This window comes from Nuphar pumila, chromosome 12 (assembly GCF_984573655.1).
Source record: "Nuphar pumila chromosome 12, dmNupPumi1.hap1.1, whole genome shotgun sequence".
NCBI lineage: Eukaryota > Viridiplantae > Streptophyta > Magnoliopsida > Nymphaeales > Nymphaeaceae > Nuphar > Nuphar pumila.
Window position 1 is genome coordinate 60481748 of NC_143260.1, and position 18123 is coordinate 60499870.

Genomic DNA, 18123 nt, shown 5'->3' on the forward strand with positions numbered 1-18123 from the left:
CTCTGGTTCTCTCTCCAACTCCCTATCTATCACATGCCCAGCCCAAGGCTCTCTCTCTCACCCTCTCTTTATCGTATATGTGTGTTGACGATAGTGTTTCACGTGACAGCGATTTAATTATATCTACGATATTGTGAAGCGATTTCAATAGAAATCGCTAAAAGAGCAGCTATTTGAATACGCAAATCGCCACCTCAAACGCGCAACAATGTAAATTCTGCACGAACATGTTTTAAAATCATACTACAAATATCTTACAAATCGACACTAGAAAACACATAATATCTTATAAATCGATATGCATATTGCATAATATATTACAAATCGATACGGCAATTCAACATAATAGCTTACAAATCGATATTAACAAATAAAATAATATCTCACAAATAGGTAGTATATTACTACAACCGCGATTTGCGTTACATTGCATATATTGAGTTTATGGACGATACCAAATGGGGTAGAAGCCCTTCCTCACATTTGTAACCAAGCATTCTTGTCAACAGGTCCCAGTATCTTACAAATATGGTCCCAGTATCTTACAAATATCTTTAATTTTCCAACTATCGAAAAACCAATGTCCACCTGTAATAACAAAACAACGCCTTAATGGCACTCACGATGACATACGTTCTTCAACAATAGCATGATGACATGAAAAGGTACTCACGATGCCTTAATGGCACTTATTGGAATGTTTGTGTATCATTGCTTTTTTCTATACTGCCTAACGAAAATGAAGAAGAAGAGAAGACTGTAAAAAGAGATGGCCGACAAATCCCCCTATGACGCCCACCAATGATGGAACCAGCCGATCAATTTATAGTTATCTCCACGAGGTAGGAACGAACCCAGGAATGTTTTGTAACACAAGGCAAGAATGAGAAGGCGGCAATGCTTTGTAATACAAGCTAAAAACCAAGGTGATAACCTGGACTCGCGAGAATGTGCGGAGCTATTTATGAGAGGACATTTTTGTCAAACGCATATCTATCTTTTTTATATGTTATTTAGCTTTTTTATATGTTCTTTTATTATAAATTCATCATGGGTAACATTGGCATATGAATTATAGTGGGTCCCAAGATATTTCTCCGTACACACCGGAACACACAAATTTGTCTTCCGAACCCAAAATTTAATCAACACTTCGCACATGGGTGAATCCGATGCAAATGCAGGCCTGGATCATAGTTCAATGTCCATACCTGAAAACAATGATTTTGGATCGGATGTCCAACTGTATCCTGTCCAGGCCAATGCGCAGCATGTGCACAATAGCTTGGACCACCCTTGGATTTTTCCTGGACCCACATTTGGTCCCACACGGACTATGTTAAGTCCTGCCCGATGTATACTCAGAGTCGCATGTTGAAAATTTGTTGGAGAAGTTTACGGTTTGAGTTGAGATGTGGGCATTGTAAAGGCCATCTTGGTCGATGTTACCGGATCACGCAGAACCATAATATCCAGATACCCGAAAACCGACTCCACCGAACTTGGAGGGAGGCATTGATCAGCTAGGGACATCAAAAGGATAGCTTATAATCATAAGGATAAATACGTCCTTCCAGGATACCCCAAGAGAAAGGAACAACCGGTCCATTAGCGTGATGTGGATCCGACCTGGTGATATGTCAACCGTCGGATCGCAGATAGCAGATCTAACGGCCACAGATATTCCCGAGCACGCGCGGGAACGCGAAGGCGACGCTGCCGAACGTGCCCGGCTTCCGCGCTCACGAGTCATTGGGATCAGACGTATCCTATTGATCCACGTCAACACTATAAAAACCACGAGTCGCCACGTGTCTCCCTCCTCTATTTCCTCGCTCTCTATTAGAAACCAGGTTGAATAAACGCCACCGAACCGCCCTCTTCCTTTCTTGGCGCTTTTGGCAGAAGATGGACGTGGTCTCCGGGCAGGGCTCCGGCCTCTCGGCCGCCGGAAAAATACTGAACTCCGGCGTTGGGCGGCTAACCGGCGGGACGAAGCCTCTGCCGAGGGGCTCGGTCAGTTGTGTTGGGGCTCGCGCGGTCTCTCGCTCTCGTGGTTCCGGCGGCGTTTCTCGTGGCTCTGGGTTTTCTGGTGCCGGAATCTCCTCCTTTTCCGACGATGGGAACCTTAGATACTACGCTTCGAGGCTACCTGGAAAAGGGATCGTGAGGGCGGAGAAGGCGAAGGAATCCACAGAAAGGAAGAAGGGGAAGGGGAAGGAGGGGAAGAGGAGGGTGAAGTTGATGAGAGGGTTGGCTGAGGATCTGCGTGCGTTCTCCGCGATGGGTTTCGGCGTCGAAGAGGGCGATGGTTTGGCGGGAGAGGTCAGGACCAAGATGATGTTGGTAAGTTTGTGAACCTTTTTCCTTTTACGTTTGGTTATTTAGTTGTATTTCCCGATTGCGAGGAGGCTTTGCAAATCCCTTTGTCTCCGATTGATAATATGAGAGAGAGAGAGAGAGAGAGTCTGACTCTGTTTCATTCGTTCGGTTTTGGATGACAGTCTTTGGTTTTCCGTTTGTGCTCTTTTGGTGGGTTTGGCTCAAATTTCAACGTCCATCGTCTTTGTTCTTCCCTTTGCTGGTTTTTTATTATATTTGGTTTTCTTTTTACTTGTGTTTTCTGCATGTTTGCATCTGCTGCTTTGAGTGGTTTTGGGTCGATGACCTGCTTTCCTACTTTCCTTTCCTTGTCTCGATATCCTTTTCGTGTTCGTGTTGGACTGTCTATATTTGGCATATTTTCTTACCCAACTACTCCTAAGCATCATGGGCTTTCCCTATCATCGTCGCTCCAGGGTAATGATACCCATGTAATTCCCATGATTTTGCTCTCCAAAATTTTCTTTCCACTGGCAATCCCTAGGTTTTGATGGATTCAAAATATCTCCCACTGGTTTGTTTGTTTGTTTGTTTGTTTTTTGCTTTATTTTTCGTATATTGCCCTTCAACTTCTTTCAATTCGGTTAACCATGGTTTCGCTCTTCTGGACTAGGCTTAACTATGATAATTATTTAGTTACCCTTGTTATTTATTATCTGATGTTGGTAATGTAATTCTGAGGGTAATCCCGTTATTTATTTCACTAGAGAACAAAGTTTTCTTAGGTTCAGTTGACACCCGTTTCCCTTTTCCTTGGAATCAATTGGCACCCGTTTCCTTTTCCCAGGGATTGAGGGTAAAACTGAAATTTCCTTTCTACGGCACTTCATACGTTTGTTGAATGGATTATCGCATGAACAATAGGAATGTTGGACGCTGCACAAACATATAGCTTAAGAAAGTATAGCGCCTAGATGCTTTTGAAAATACCCATGAAAAGGAGCGTTTGGATTCTCGGTAACATGTAGAAGCAATCTGTATTTTAACAATTCTAACGGTGGCAGAAACTCTTTTTTTCTTACTGTTTGTTTAATGACCATGTATGGGTGGGTACGAGTTATTTAGCAGCAAGAGTTCCATTCCATAAGATGAGAGGATGGTTTAGCAACTAGCGCAGCCTAAGTTTTTGCATCGTCTCTCTCGTTTGTGCAGGAATCAGAGCAGGCTCTACTGGCTCAGTTGGAACGGTTGACATCTGAGGAGATGGAGATGAAGAGGAAGAGGAAAAAAGAGAAAACGGCAATGAAAGCTGCCGCTGAGATGAAGTCCAAATCTGAGAGGATGCGCGAACAGGAAGAGTCCAGCTCTGGTTCCTCCTCCGAATCAAGTGACAGCGACTGTGAGGCCGTTAATGTGAAGGACCTCCGCAGTGCTGCCGTGGAGCAGCAGAGATGGGAGAGTTTCTTGCAGCAACAACCGATGACAGTATCGAACCCCTGTCCTGATGAGTCGATGCAAGTGCAGAAGAACGTGGAGACGACGATCGAAGCTCCAGAGAGCACCGAGGTTGCCAAAGCAGCAAAGAAAGTAGTAGTCTGCATGGGAGGGAAGTGCAAGAAATCAGGAGCTGAAGGGCTGGTGGAGGCATTCCAGAGGTCGTTGGGAGCAGATGGAGCTGTCTCGGTGTGCAAGTGCTTGGGGAAATGCCGAGAAGGGCCTAACGTGAGGGTCTTAACAACAAGCACGATTGGGGAGGGCGTTGTGGACCTTCCTCCACCACCACCACCCATCTGTGTGGGAGTTGGTTTGGAGGATATTGAAGCGATTGTGGCTAATTATTTTGGGGAGACGGTGCCCGGCATTCCAGTGGTTTAAAGAAGAAGACAAGGACTATATTTATACTATTGCACTCTAGCGGCTTAGGGAGGTGGTACACATTTGTGTATTGTAGATAAGAAGTTAAAAGACTGGTGATAGACCCATTGAAGAATGATCATCTCCAGGATGTGAATGCTATGCTTTGTGCCTGAGGAAAAGGGGTTGCACTTCCTCTTGTAAAGGAGATCAAACAGATCCAACGCTAATATGATTTAAGATTCTTTGGTATTTGCTGGTCTGCCATTCATTTCTCAGCTTTCTTCCAAAAACATCTCTCTCTCTCTCTCTCTCTCTCTCTCTCTCTCTCTCTCTCTCTCTCTCTCTCTCTCTCTGTATATGTGTGTGCGTGCCCATCCACGTACACATGCCACTCACTGGGTCTTGTTTGGATTTAGATCGGAGAAGAGCCCCACGCCATAAACCGCTGACCTTCTGCAGCGGATAAGCAAGTTTGCAACGTCCAGCAGATAAGCCCTAAGAGTATCCCAAGATTTAACTTAGCAGAAACGGCCTTCAAGCCATGATTTTTAAAAACCTTTTCATAGTTGCATAGAAACTTTAATTTGCCCCGTTTCAGGCGTACCGATACCTTAGGAAACACGATTCTTATATACATTGATCTAGCCATCAGCAGGCTTCTCTCATTTCCATTGAGGCTGTTATGGAGGTTTTTTCCTTTAGATTTGAGAAAACACTCAATATATCATGCTCATAGTTGCATGTACTTTTCACAGATTCTTGCAAGAGGCAGCCATTACGGCATTGATCATATTTGGTTAAGATTATTTTTTATTTTTTTATTTGGCATTGATCATATTAGCTTGAGATTATTTTTTATTTTTTAATTTGGTTATTGTCTTAAAACATTTCTATATGGTGAAATTACGTTATATTTTGATTTTTAGTACTTTTGCTTTTCTTTGCATTTCTTTTATCAGAAATCATGAGATACAAGTACCAAAATCTCGTAACAATGCCTATTAAAAACTCTAACCAAAATTGTTAGATATGCATTTCAATCAAATTGAACCTGAAACTTTTGAGGGCCTTGACGTGTAACTTGTGCCCTTACCCTTCCGTGGCAACTATGAACCAGCCAGAAAAATAGCAGGAAAATTTTCTGAATGAGACCTACCTTTTGTCTGATATTCCATATCAGAGATCACCTTTCTGAAATTCCTGATGCAAGGCTGACTTTGTTCTGAAAATTGTCAAATAAAGACTTTCTATGAACCTTTCTATGTTAACATGAGCTAAACCTTTTAAAATCACAAAATACCTTTCAACCATAAACTAGAACCCAAACCCAAATCAAGTTGGATAGTTAGACCTGAACAGGAAATGCATCCATTTAGGACCTGACCTGTTTACATCTGAGCCCTTAACCCTTTATGGTTCTCCAAATTTAACCATGCCCACAACCGGACCCAAACCCAAATTACATTGACTCAAGTCAGAATTAGGAGTAATTTGGTTATTTCTATACGTATAAAAGGGCAATCACGTGTTTTTTGGGGTAAGGGCAAAATAAGAACTGCGTACAACGTTCAGATCTTAGAACAATTTGTTGGTCTACACCAACGGGGCCTCGTGTGTTTGGTAGGTGGCTAGGAGCAGTTTGTGCAAGTCACCGTATGATGGGAAGTTTGCAAACCCACCAGATGGTGGTGGTTGAATGACTGTTTGGTTGTAGAGCCACCAGTAGGGCTTGTCTACTGGAAAGGAAGGGGGGCTTAAATCCAGGGGAGGGTGTCGTGTCTTCTCCCTGAAACACAAATTCGTGTTCTTGTGTGTACGGAGGAATATCTTGGGACCCGTGATAATTCATATGTCAATGTTGCCCACGATGATTTTATAATAAAATAACATATAAAAAAGGTAGATATGCTTTTGACAAAAATGTCCTTCCGTAAGATAGATATGCATTGGACGAAAATGTTCTCTCACTCCGCGTATATAGATTTGCACGTTCCGCCTTTGTTTTTAGCTTATGCTATAACACATGGCCGCCTTCTTGTTCCTGCCTTGTATTAGATAGAAAACTTTTCTTGGTTCATTCCTACCTCGTGGATATAAATATAAATCGAACAAATGATTCAATCATTGGTGGGCGTCAAAGGGAGATTTGTCGGTAATCTCTTTTTACAGTCTTCTCTTCTTCTTCATTTTCGTTAGGCAGTATGGAAAAAAGCAATGAAGCACAAACATTCCAACAAGTGCTATTAAAGCGTCGTGAGTACCTTTCCATGTCATCGTGCTATTGTTGAAGAACATATGTCATCATAAGTGTCGTTAAGGCATTTTGTTATTCCAAGTAGATTTTATTGTTTCAACGGCTGAAAACTTGAAGACATTTGTAAGACTTTGGGACCTGTTGACAAGAATGCTTGGTTACAGATGCGAGCAAGGGCCTCTACCTCATCCGGTATTGTTCATTCACTCAGTATATACAATGTAACACAAAATGCGGTTGTAGTAACATGTATATCGCTTTGTGAGATATTGTTTTGTTTGTAATATATTATGCTGAATTGTCGTATATCGATTTGTAAGATATTATGTGTTTTCTAGTGTCGATTTGTGAAATATTGTTTTGTTTGTTGATATCGATTTGTAATATTATAGTGAATTGTCGTATATCAATTTGTAAGATATTATGTGTTTTCTAGTGACGATTTGTGAGATATTGTTTTGTTTGTTAATATCAATCTGTAATATATTATGTTGAATTGTCGTATATCGATTTATAAGATATTATGTGTTTTCTATTGTCGATTTGTGAGATATTGTTTTGTTTATTAATATCGATTTGTAATATATTATGTTGAATTATCGTATATCGATTTGTAAGATATTATGTATTTTCTATTGTCAATTTGTGAGATATTGTTTTGTTTGTTAATATTGATTTGTAAGATATTGTTTTATTTGTTACTATCGATTTGTAATATATTATGCTGAATTATCGTATATCGATTTGTAAGATATTATGTGTTTTCAAGTATTGATTTATTAAATATGGTGTTGTTTGTTAATATCGATTTGTAAGCTATTATGCTTAACTAATCAGTATGCGTTGTTATGTGCATCTTGAATAAATCGTAGTAAACGTATGTGATGGCTAACACAAATTGATATTTTGCACATGACAGTGTTGAGCATATCAGCTAGTTGCAGTGAAGATGATGTATCTCAATCTGGGAAGTCATCGAGCAACGGGCATCCGTACTATCGACGCACCTGAAGAATTGAATATGTGCACTAATGATGCACATGATAAGAAGGGTGCAGGCATTGGATTCACTCTTGAATTGAATATTCCAGCACACGAAATGCAAGTCGATAATGAGGTAGACGATCATGACAGTGCACTTGACAAAGGTGCAGGTACGTCAAGTCTATATGATAGTACACTTGACTTTGTTCCAGTAGAGGGAATGCAGTTTAATAATGAGGAAGTTGCATACAAATTTTACAATGATTATGCCTTAAAACTTGGCTTTAATGTTAGAAGGTATTCTTGGGCAAAAAATGCACAGGGTGTCGTGGTGAGAAAAGCATATGTTTGTTCTAAGCAAGGTTGAAAGAAGTCAAGTGAAAATCCAACAAGAAGCAAGTCAGATTCAAGATGCGGTTGTCCAGCGAGAATGGTGTTAAGAAGACTTCCGAATGGAAAATATGTAGTTCATACTTTAATCAATGATTATAACCATAAATTAGCTACTTCATTTATGACTCCTATGTTAAGGTCGCATCGTAAAGTAACTAAAGCGTATGTTGCAATTGCTGAAATAGCTAATACCGTCGGCATTGTACCAAGGAAAACATACAGTTTTTGTGCGAACGTAGATGGTGGTCGTGAGAATGTACCATTCACACCTATTGATCTAAGAAACCACTTGAAAAGGAAGAGGTCAGAAAACATGAAGAATTGAGGAATATGTTCTTTGGTTGATTACCTACAGAAAAAATCAAACATTGACTATGGTTTCTTTAGTGCAATGCAACTTGATGAAGATGGGTATATTGTGAATATGTTTTGGGCAGATTCAAAGTCAAGAGTCGATTATGAATGCTTCAACGATGTGTTTGTTTTTTATACGACAGTGAAGATTAATACAGAACAGTGGCCATTTGCGCAGTTTGTCGGAGTGAACCATCACTCACAGAGTTGCATATTAGGCGGCGCTTTTTATATGACCAGACCAAGGAAACCTTTGAGTGGTTGTTCAGAGTATTTACACAGGCAATGAATGGGAAGCACCTTGGAGTTTTACTTACAGATGATGATCATGCAATTGCAGTTGTAGTGTCTCATGTATGGCCATATGCATATCATCGCCTATGTTTGTGGCATATCTTTCAAAATAAAGCAAATAACATATGACACATTTTTATTCAGAAGACAGAGATTGATAAAAAGTTTAGACAGTGTGGACTTGAGAGCATAGACGAGGTCACATTTATGTCTGATTGAGAGCAAATGATTCAGATGTACAGCCTTGAAGATTGTGTGTGGTTACAACATTTATATGCATACAAAGAGAAGTGGACATTGGCATATGGAAGACAATACTTTTATGCAGGTATGATAAGCATACAAAGAGCTGAATCTATGCATGCCACACTGAGAAAAACATTGTATTCATGTTTAACAATGTTTCGTTTCATGAAACAGTATGAATTATTTGTAGACAGTCTTAGACAGAATGAGCTTGAACAAGATGTGAAATGCTTTAACACCCACCTTGTAACTTTGGGCATGAAAATATTGACGCGACCTGCAGATCTGTATACACTAACTATATTTGAATGGATTAAGAAGGAGGTTATACAGGTTATATATTGCAACATAGAAGGACGTATGAAATATGGGAATATGCACAAATACCATGTTGTATGGGATGGCGAAGAGTATCCAAAAAGGCAAGAAGCACATGTTACGTATAATGTTAACAACAGAACAGTTGAATGTACGTGCAAAATGTTTGAGTTCAAAGGTATTTTATGTTGTCATGCATTAAATGCACTTAATCAAGAGAAAATACAAGAAATACTTGAGTCATATATAATGCGAAGATGGACGAGACAAGCAAAAATTGAACTACTGGAGACAAATAAAGTCAGTCCATCTAGTGTTGATGAGAAGTGTCAGATAGCCTCTCATTACCAACAACTATGTAGGTCACTTATGTATGTTGCAGATTTGGTATCAAAAAGCAAAGAAGCCTATGTATGTATGAGAAACGTGTCAAGGAAATTACTTGAAAAAATGTAGTTAATTTACCATGAGTCCATTGCAGCTCGTGAAGACCAATCTAAGAAAATGGGATCGAACAACGTAGGTAAAAATCACGCTTCTCCTGACCCTTGTGAGAAGTTTTCCTAAGCGTAAACATCATCTTCGTCAAATCAGGAGTAAACATTGTAGATTATGATAGAAATATTCACCTTACGAAGGGTATCAAAAGGAAACATGCCTCTAATCACAACCGTAAGAGGACAAAGGGTGCACTGGAATTGGTTGGCAAGAAAATGTCTAAGAAACAATCAACCCCTAAGCAACAAAGCCCTTCACATGAACAGGTATGTAATACAGTATATTGTTTTCCATATAGATTGTATTACATGCAACCTATCAATATCTTACTTGTGCAATTTACAACATGCAACAATACCATACATATGTGCACTACAATGTTGGAACCTGCAATCCACCCGACCTGTTTGAGTGGAACGATGGCATGAGTATGACAAGTCTTTTGGTATGTAACAATTTTGGAAGGATGTTAGCATTTTTTGTTGAACTTAATGTAATGTCTGATATTATTATGTTTCATGACAGGCTCTGTTCAATTCAAAAGTGAGCAATGCAATACAGAAATCGCGTGTGGATTCTTCAGCTTCAAAATAGTTGTAGCATTTAACTTTTATATCTTACAAATCATTGTAATGTTTAGCATTCTATAATTCTTTATTGTAGTTCTATAATTCTTTGTTGTAAATCGATAATTCTTTGTTGTAATTATATAATTTTTTTTTGTAAATAAATAATTCTGTGTTGTAATGTTATAATTCTTTGTTGCAATTCTACATAAGAAATTATACTACAAATATCATAAAAAATGACACTAGAAAACACATAATATCTTACACATCGATATACAGCAATTGAGCATAATATATTACAAATCGATATACGAAAATTCAACATAATAGCTTACAAATCGATATTAACAAACAAAACTATATCTCACAAATTGATACCCGAAAACACATAATATATTACAATTTGCAAAAGAGATTAGCGATGTATGTGGTGTACAAAGGCTTGTAATGTTCGCCCTTCGTCAATGAAAATCCAATAAGCGATTAGAGATGTTATTGTTCATAAATCGTTGTGATGCTCACCCTAAGTGAATGAAAATCGCAAAAGGGATTAGCGATGTATGCGGTGAACAAAGACTTGTAATGTTCGCCCTTCGTTGACATAGACATAGCCCGTAAAAGCGATTAAGAAATATCGTTGACATAGGCATAGCTCATAAAAGCAAATCGCGATAGCACGTCGCCTTCATACGTCATTGTGTAAGTCGCGATGGTACGTGTCATTCAACTAGACAAAGCTCATTGTCTAAAAGACAGACATCATTGTGTAAATCGTAATGTTATAACGATTTACACAATGACGTCTATGTCAGCCACAATTGAATAAAAATTGCACTGCGCATGAGTACAAATCGCAGTAAAATTGCACGGTCAATGTTTGTGCAAATGGTTTTAGACTTTTATCAATCATTATGTAAATCGCGATAAAAACACAGCTTGTAAAAGCAAATCAGTGGCATTTTTACGCTACAAAACACTAAATGCTTGTTTGATTTTTATTTTCAAACGCCTATCATTATAATGAATTGTTTAGTGGTATTTGTGTGCTACACTTATACATAAATTGATGTTGGCAAAAACATCATATCTCACAATTCGACACTAGAAAACACATAATCTTACAAATCGATATACGACAATTCAGCATAATATATTACAAATCGGTATACGGCATTTCAGCATAATGTCTTACAAATCGATATATGACAATTCAACATAATATATTACAAATCGATATTAACAACCAAAACAATATCTTAGTAATCGACACTAGAAAACACATAATATCTTACAAATCTATATACAACAATTCAGCATAATATATTACAAATCGATATTAACAAAACAATATCTCACAAAAATTGATATAATATCTTAAATTATTGCAGAATTTATATTGTTGTGATTTGGGCGCTTGAGGTGGCGATTTGCGTATTCAACACACGTTTGTGAGGTTCGTAATTTTAGTTTGTGGATCAATGTGAATTTTGTACACAGTCTTACAAAATTTGTTACAAATGTCTGTACACAAAAAAATTGAAAATTGAAAGTTGAACCAAAAATTGCTATCTCTCTCTCTCAGCAGTAGAACGTAACCCTCTTCATGTTATCCTTGAGAACAGGTAGACGTTTAAAATGACTTTCTCTTACTCCTGAGGGCCTCACGTCTTTCATAGCTTTTTAGGTAATCTTGCAGTATGGGTTTTTGTATCTTCCTCAACTAGAAACTCCTTCAATTCTTCGCATAGTTCTTTACGGAATCTAGGTATATCATCCTAAAAAAAAACGAAAATGAGAACAATATAAAAATGTAGTCATCAATAATATATGTTAATAAAACATGTTTAAGTGTAGAGCATACAGCGATGAATTCTGGTACTCGTCCATAGTATATTGCTTCAATATACTTCATTACAAAGATGTCACAATTGATGCCATTATTTTGTAAAGGAGCATCCCCTGCGACGTGAAGCCTCCACGGGCCAATGTCGACACCCAACATGTCTTTGAAAAATCCAACCTATGGTTTATACAAAAGCAAGTAAATTCTGGGCCACGGTACAAGATACGGTAATCTTAAGATAGAAACTTACCAAATGCACAATGTCATGGTCTACACCAATGTCATAGTCTAAGGAGTTGTATAGTCATATTTTTTATTCTCGTACATCCAACACGTATAAGATCCAATGCTTTTCCAATTGCCACAATGTAGGAATCAATATCTATAAATTGATTATAAAATATCTTAAAAAATGGATATAGAAATACGTATTGATACCATAAAAATGATGTTAAGAATCAACATATAAATCGATATTAAGAATCAAACCAATATCTTAAATTGATATTAGGAATCAGCATAGAATTAAAACATCTTAAATCGCTATGGAAATTCCTATTGATAACTTAAAAATAGATATTAAGAATCAACATAGAAATCGATATTAAGAATCAAAACAATATCTTAAATCAATATTAAGAATCAGCATAGAAATCGATATTAAGATTCAGAGCAATATCTTAAATCGATTTAGAAATTCGTATTGATATCTTAAAAATCGATATTGAGAATCAAAACAATATCCTAAATCGATATTAAAAATCAGCATAGAAATCGATATTAAGAATAAGAACAATATCTTAAATCGATATTTAGAATCAACATAGAAATCTATATTAAGAATCAAAATAATATCTTAAATCGATATTAATTATCTAAACAATATCTTAAAAATCGATAGGAAATAATCAACATAGAAATCAATATTAAGAATCAAAACAATATCTTAAATCGATATGCAAATTCCTATTGATAGCTTAAAAATCGATATTAAGAATCAAAACAAGATCTTAAATGGATTTAACATCTTACAAATCGATATGGTCACAAACCTTTTCACTTGAAAAAAAGTCTGCCATTTGGTCATCGTCACCCCAGTACTGTATTCCGTCTAGAAATCCAGCCGTGTATGGCATTCGGCGGACAATACTCTGTTGAACGGAACAGTAATAATAGTAAGTTTAAAACACAAAGGTACATTAGTAAATAAAATGATAAAATAAATATATAAGATAGCCGATATACCATAAAATAAGGGGTGACAATGCAGACCGACATGGTTCTTCCCTTGCTTTAAATATACATGACGAAATCGTGTATAGTCTATTTAGAACAAATGTGCATTTGTTAATATACATACCTATGGCATACATTAATGTATAACTGATAGTGGTTTCATACGTACAAAATTACTGATAGTGTGTCCTGCAAATTCATCTCGCATCCGGTTCTTGTTCTCTTTGAGAACTTTGCTGAGTTTTCTGGCACCTTGTTTTGTAGATATTGCACTAAAATTAGTTGAATATTCAGTAAAATAATTATAGCATTATATTCAAAATAATGTTGGTGGGTCGTGGTGTTCCAGTAATTTTCAAAATAATGATGGTCCAGAAGGTCGTCAAAGTGCATCTTTCGTAATCGGTCCTTCTGATATTCACTCAGCTTTCTGAACCACAATAGAACTACAGGCTACTGACACCGCCCTCTTAGTTTTTCACTTGTTGCTCTGCTTCTCTTCTGACCTTCCTGTAACACAAAATATCAAATCATAGTTAATCGCTATACATAGTAATCGCTATCGCAGTAATCGTTATACAAAGTAATCGCTAACGCAGTAATCGCTATACATAATAATCGCTATACAGATTAATCGCTATACATAGTAATCGCTATACAGAGTAATCGCTATACATAATAATATCTACAACAGTACAACGCGACATACAGTAGCGATTGACGTACCTTGGTCACACTTTTCTCCTCTTCATCCCCTTCTTTCTTCTGCTTTTGTACTTCTTTCTTCCTTTCATCCTTCGCGACTATCGTATGCTTTTTCCTTTCTTTTTTCTTCTCTTCCTCGTCCTCCTTCTCCTTCCTTTGTCTTTCCTTCTCTTCTTCATCCTCCTTCTTCTTCCTTTGTCTTTCCTTCTCTTCCTCGTCCTTCTTCTCCTTCCTTTGCCTTTCCCTCTCTTTCTCGTCCTCCTTCTCTTTCTTTTGTCTTTCCTTCTCTTCCTCGTCCGCCTTCTCCTTCTCTTTTTTTTGCCTTTCTTTTTCTTTCTCATCCTGATGTTTTTTTCTTTGCCTTTTCTCTTTCATCTTCATCATTTGGCTTTCCTTCTCTTTCTCCTCCTCCTTCTTCAATTGTCATTCCCTCTCCTCCTTATTCTTTTTTTGTCTTTCCCTCTCTTCCTTATTCTTTTTTTGCCTTTCTCACTCCTCTGCCTCCTTCATTTGTCTTATCCTCCTTTGCTTTTCAAAAAATTCCTGCTTCATCAGTTCCATTTTCTCCTCCTTCTTCTTCTTTAACTGCCTTTCCCTCTCCTCCTCCTCCTCCTCCTCATCCTCCTCTTCCTCCTCCTCTTGCTTCTTCCTTTGTCTTTTCTTCTCTTTCTCGTCCTCCTCCTCCTTCCTTTGCTTTTCTCTCTCCTCCTCCTCCTCCTTTTACCTTCGCTTCTCCTCCTTCTCCTTATTCTTCCTTTGCTTTTTCCTCTCCTCTTCCTCCTCCTTTTGCCTTTGCTTATCTTTCTCCTTCTTCTTATTATTCTTTTGCTTTCCCCTATCCTCCACCTCCTCCTTCCTTTGCTTTGGTTTCCTTTGCTTTTTTTCATTATCCTCCTCCTTTCTTTTATTTTGCTTGTCTTCGTTATCCTTCTTCTTTTTTTTCATTGTTGGATTATCATCTTTAATATCTGATGGATTAGGCTCTGATCTATACTTTACCAGCAATTAATCCCTTTCTTTATCATTTTCAATCTTCATTATTTTGTAGTACGCTTCTACTTGCTCATACAAAGCATACTCTTGGATGATTACGTCAAGAGTTTTCCCCGCTGACGACGAAGCATTTCTTCTCTTAGGAATGTAAGCCATTGGAAACCTGCACAACACAAAAACTTACCGAGATGGCAAAGGGTGCTCTGGCGAAAGAAGATGAAGCGTTAGAATTTTTTTGGAATGTTTAGGGGGAAATATTGCGAAGAACTCCTTTTATAGTCGAGGAGTTTAATGCTTATGGGACCCGCCAAAGATTTTTTGTCGGTTCACATTTTTTACAGTTCATGTCTTATAATAAAATATTTTATAATGACGGTGTTGTCGGCCACAAAGATTTGCCTTTGTTGTGAAAATATTGTCATAGTATAACGCAATTGGATATTCAAATATCATACAAATTGATATGGAAATTATTGTTGATAGCTTATAAATCGCTATTAAGAATAAAAAAATATCTTAAATCCATATTAAGAATCAACATAGAAATTGATATTAAGATTCAGAACAATAACTTAAATCGGTTTGAAAATTCGTATTGATATCCTAAACATCGATATTTAGAATCAAAATAATATCTTAAATCGATATACAGAATCAAGATAAAAATTGATATTACGAATCAAAACAATATCTTAAATCGATATTAAGAATATTATGCTGAATTGTTGTATCAGTGATTAATATATTATGTGATATGTATATTGATGTGTAAGATATTAGGTATTTTATAGTATCAATTTTTAAGATGTTATAGCATGTATTGTCATATCGCGACCTACACAATGACGTCTATGTCTGCCACAACTCGATGGAAATCGCTATTGGCATGAGTACAAATTGTGATACAATTACACAGACAAATCGTTGTCTCATCTAGCCTTCAAATTTATAGCTCATTTAGGGTTTAGGTATAATGTTTAGGATTTAGATTTAGGGATTAGTGTCAAGGTTTAGTAAGATATGCCACAATTTGTAAATCCCTTTCTATATCATTCTCAATCCTCATTATATAAATCATAATCATTACTGCTTTAAATGTATAAATCATAAATCATTAAATATATAAATTATTGTTGCTTTAAATGTATAAACGATTTATACGTATAAAGACTATGAACTATCGCAATTTGCCTTTAAGAGCTTTGTCTAAGTGAACGATATGTTACATCATGATTTATAAAATGACTGATTCATAAATGGCGGAAAGAAAACTAAACAAATCATGATTTGCTTTTACGAGCAATGTCTATGTGAACAATATGTTCTACCGTGATTTACACACTGACTGACTCATAAAAGAAGGAAAGGAAAAACAATAAACAAATCGATACAATGTTTATACTTAGTAAACTACAAATTCTGACTTAGTAGCAAATCAATATCATTGCACGATAATTGATATAGTGATTTGCTTGATACCGATTGTCCTTTCGCGAATTAATTTTATGAGCTTTGTATATGTGAACAACATGTCCTACCGCAATTTATACAATGACTAATTCATAAAAGGCGAAAAGAAAAATACAATAAACAAATTGACACGATGTTTAGGCATAGTAAACTATAAATCGATTTAACTTCAACGATACATTACAATCACATTCATTACAAAATATATGAGTGTTGCACATTCTTTGCTTCTCATGCAAATATGCGCTGAACATTCTTTGCTTTCAGAGTGCTGCATATTCTTTGTTTTCAGAGATCTTCAAATGTTATCACTCCTGGCACAGAGTTCATATTCCAGCTAACAAGATCTCTAGAGAGAGATATATTCGATCGGCACATAGAATCGCTTTACAGCAAGAAATGAGCGCACTCTTGAGAATATGTTTCACAAACTTCAGCTCAGGCACTCACCGCTAGAAGGAACTGATTCTATGTGTATATTTATCATGAAGTATATCGAAGGTAGGTAGATATTTTTTCAACTACGAATTATGGTTTGCGAACAATAGAGGGTCTGGCAGTAGGAATAGATCAAATTGATGAACATCAACATCATCCCTTGTCTATCATGCAGAATATATGTGCTTGCTTTGGTATGGCGACAACGATTGAAGATGATTATGGTTGTTATATTCTGCGTAAGCTTTGATATACTTCATGACAAATATGTCATAGTTGTATGTGTCATGAATATATCGATGTATATACAGATGATAACAACCATAATCATCATCGAAGATTATATAGATCTTTCCTCACGGCGTGAAACAACTACGTTATTAGCATCAAAACCCATCTATCAAGCACAGATAGAAGGAACATGAACAAAGAAGAAAGAAAAATACAAGAGAGAAGAAGAAGAAGAAGGCGGAGGAGAAAAAAGAAGAATAAGAAGAAGTTGCGTTGCCGTAGAAAAGAGGATAAATAGATTAGGGTTTTAGACATGGACAACGGGTCTGGTAGGGTTTTACATAGATTAGGATTTTGCACATATCTATATTAGGGTTTTACATAGAATAGGGTTTTACGCACATGTACACAAATCAACATGACTTTTAGACTTAGTAAAGTACAAATCGATTTACAACTTGATAACTATTAAAAAGTTGCAAATCGCTATCACTGTTATATAGAAGAAGTGTTCTATCACGATTTGTACAACAACAGACATTAAGTTAAAATTGCAAATCGTTATCATTGTTTTATAGAAGAAGTGTTTTATCAAGATATATACAACAACAGACCTAAATCGGAAACGATTTGTCCTATCGTGATTTTTGTTTATGAGTTTTGTCTATGTGAACGATATCCTATAGTGATTTGATTTTATGAATATTTTCTACGTGAACGATATGTCGTATCACAATGTACCTAATGACTGATTCATAAAAGGCGAAAAGGAAATAGATGTAAACAAATAGACACAATGTTTAGACTTACTAAAGAACAAATCGACACGATGTTTAGGGTTTAGGATTTAGGGTTTAGGGTTTCAGGGTTCGGAGTTATGGTCTAGGTTTTAGGGTTTAAGGTTAAGGGTTTAGTAATTTATTAAGGGTTTAGTAAGATATTAAGGGTTTAGGGTTTAGGGTTTAGGTTAAGGTATAGTAACAAATCGACACGACGTTTAGACTTAGTAAAATACAAATCAAATTACAACTTTATAACTATCATGATTTACTTTTAAGAGTGTTTTCTACGTGAACGATATGTCGTATAGCAATTTACTTGATACTGTTTCATAAAAG

General features: G+C 36.7%; 1 protein-coding gene across 1 annotated transcript; it reads left to right on the forward strand.

Moving 5' to 3' along the window:
* Positions 1-1862: 1862 nt before the first annotated feature.
* On the forward strand, positions 1863-4428 carry LOC149820965 (diacylglycerol O-acyltransferase 3-like). The gene is made up of 2 exons (XM_089982226.1): positions 1863-2346; positions 3535-4428. Exons 1-2 carry the CDS (start codon positions 1909-1911, stop codon positions 4195-4197), a joined length of 1101 nt encoding a protein of 366 aa, XP_089838352.1. The 5' UTR covers positions 1863-1908; the 3' UTR covers positions 4198-4428.
* Positions 4429-18123: the final 13695 nt, after the last annotated feature.

What these genes read in the sequence shown, in the direction of transcription:
- LOC149820965 (XM_089982226.1), top strand. Translation starts at nt 1,909, where the DNA reads ATGGACGTGGTCTCCGGGCAGGGCTCCGGCCTCTCGGCCGCCGGAAAA. An exon ending in TCAGGACCAAGATGATGTTG is followed by an intron (nt 2,347 to 3,534) that starts GTAAGTTTGTGA and finishes TCGTTTGTGCAG; the next exon opens with GAATCAGAGCAGGCTCTACT.